We start from the raw sequence: 1,753 nt of genomic DNA on the forward strand, positions 1-1,753 counted from the left end.
CCATGGATAAGGCTCCAATGGTTCGGTTGCTTCCAGAAGAAACTCTAATGGAATCCTTGGCTTTGATCGCTCCATAGGTTCTGTGAAATGATAGTACGTCTCCGGTTCGGAACAGTAATCCTGTAAATTTTTTACAATAAAAGAGTCCTGATTATAAATGTACTGTTGCCATCGTTCATGGAATGCAATGGTGCTGCTTACCAAATTTGCATGCATCTTTTTCACGAAGGCTTTGAATACGTCAAAGTTTCTTTGCTTCATTAACTTGTCTGATAAACGGAGGTATGTCACGCCATACATTTTTAGTGCTGGATGGCCAAATTTGGCAATACCGTTCGGTCTAGCATTTGAAAGGATTTGGTCATAAGCTTCACGGTCATATCTTGCGAGTGCATTTTCTCCTGCAACTTCAATCTTCTCCGCCCAGCCGCCACTAAGAACCTGCAGGAGAATGAACGCACTGAATAAAACTATGCACGAAAAGATTATAAAATGGTTAATTAAAAGAAAACATATGCATTAGTAAATGCTATTTCATAATAAGAATTCATGCCCTATATTTTATGCAAGCAATACTATCTGGAACAATCAGAAGTAATATTGATGGCAACCCGTAAAGGGACTTCCACGAAGCATCAACTACAACTAAGACTAAAGAAAGTGAAGTAAAATAAAAGATTTCCAAAACTCTTTCCTTATCTAAAGTCTTAGATAGATTCTCTAATCCATTTACATTGTTTTGTAGGTGTCTAAATAAAAGTAGGAAACTATGTCTACACATCTCAAGAAGCTAGCCAAAGCTAAGAAAGAGCAAATGAGACCAAGGAAGAGGACTTGTGCTTTGTTATCTAGCACCCCCTATAGCTCCTTTCCCCTTTGGAAGGCTGCCCGAGCTATAATTCTACCAAACACATTCATCCAACATCACCAGACATTTTTACAAACACCTTTCACTGCAATTCACACTTCATCTTCTTCATCATTCCGCTGTCATTTCTCTGGTTCTGAAAGTGTTCGTGACTGAATTGCAACGATGCTTCCATCACATATTGTGTTGGTATTGTGGATAATTAGAAACTATTTCTATGCGGGTAATAGAGTAATCTTTAGCTAGCATTTAAATAAAATATATTAATATTATTAGATATTCTTTAATTTGCGTGTAGAAATCTTGATATTGAATAGAGCCACGAATATTTACTAAATATTAGTCGGCCTGAAATGCTAGGCTTCTCCTGCTGAGGCTATTAAAGATTCTCATGCCATGCAGAAGCTTGAAAGGGATTATGTCAAAAGGGTCACGTCAGGACTTACACCATTTTAGTCAACAAGTTTGTCAAGAAAGAAAAAGTAAAGATAGAAATTTTGCAGTTTCTTAAAACCTGAACGTGAAGTTTCAGAAAGCTTAAAAGGGTCACGTCAGGACTTACATCAAGACTTAAAACTTCGAATATATATATATATATATATATATATATATATATATATATATATATATATATATATATATATATATATATATATCAATTAGAAATCTCATGATTTGTGGAGACGGAATACGATTGGGATTGAAGTTGAAACAAATTACCTGCTTGACAAGTTCCTCAGCTCCACTGTGGGCTTCAATTGGTTGCTCATTATTTCTCATCTCAAGACAAGTAAAATTTAAAATAGCATTGTGTCGGGAAAGCATCCTTGCTATGGGTCTGTATCCATCCCTATCACATAAGTTGTAATATCCCGCAGTAAGCTC

General features: G+C 35.9%; 1 protein-coding gene across 1 annotated transcript; it reads right to left on the reverse strand.

The window, feature by feature from the left end:
* Window positions 1-6: 6 nt before the first annotated feature.
* LOC106780752 (beta-amylase-like) lies at window positions 7-1,750 on the reverse strand (the record flags this gene model as incomplete). Its single annotated transcript, XM_014669062.1, has 3 exons — window positions 7-120; window positions 202-441; window positions 1,589-1,750. Coding segments are annotated over 3 exons (516 nt in total), but the record flags the coding sequence as incomplete, so codon positions are not given.
* Window positions 1,751-1,753: the final 3 nt, after the last annotated feature.

This window comes from Vigna radiata, unplaced genomic scaffold (genome assembly GCF_000741045.1).
Source record: "Vigna radiata var. radiata cultivar VC1973A unplaced genomic scaffold, Vradiata_ver6 scaffold_1603, whole genome shotgun sequence".
Lineage (NCBI taxonomy): Eukaryota > Viridiplantae > Streptophyta > Magnoliopsida > Fabales > Fabaceae > Vigna > Vigna radiata.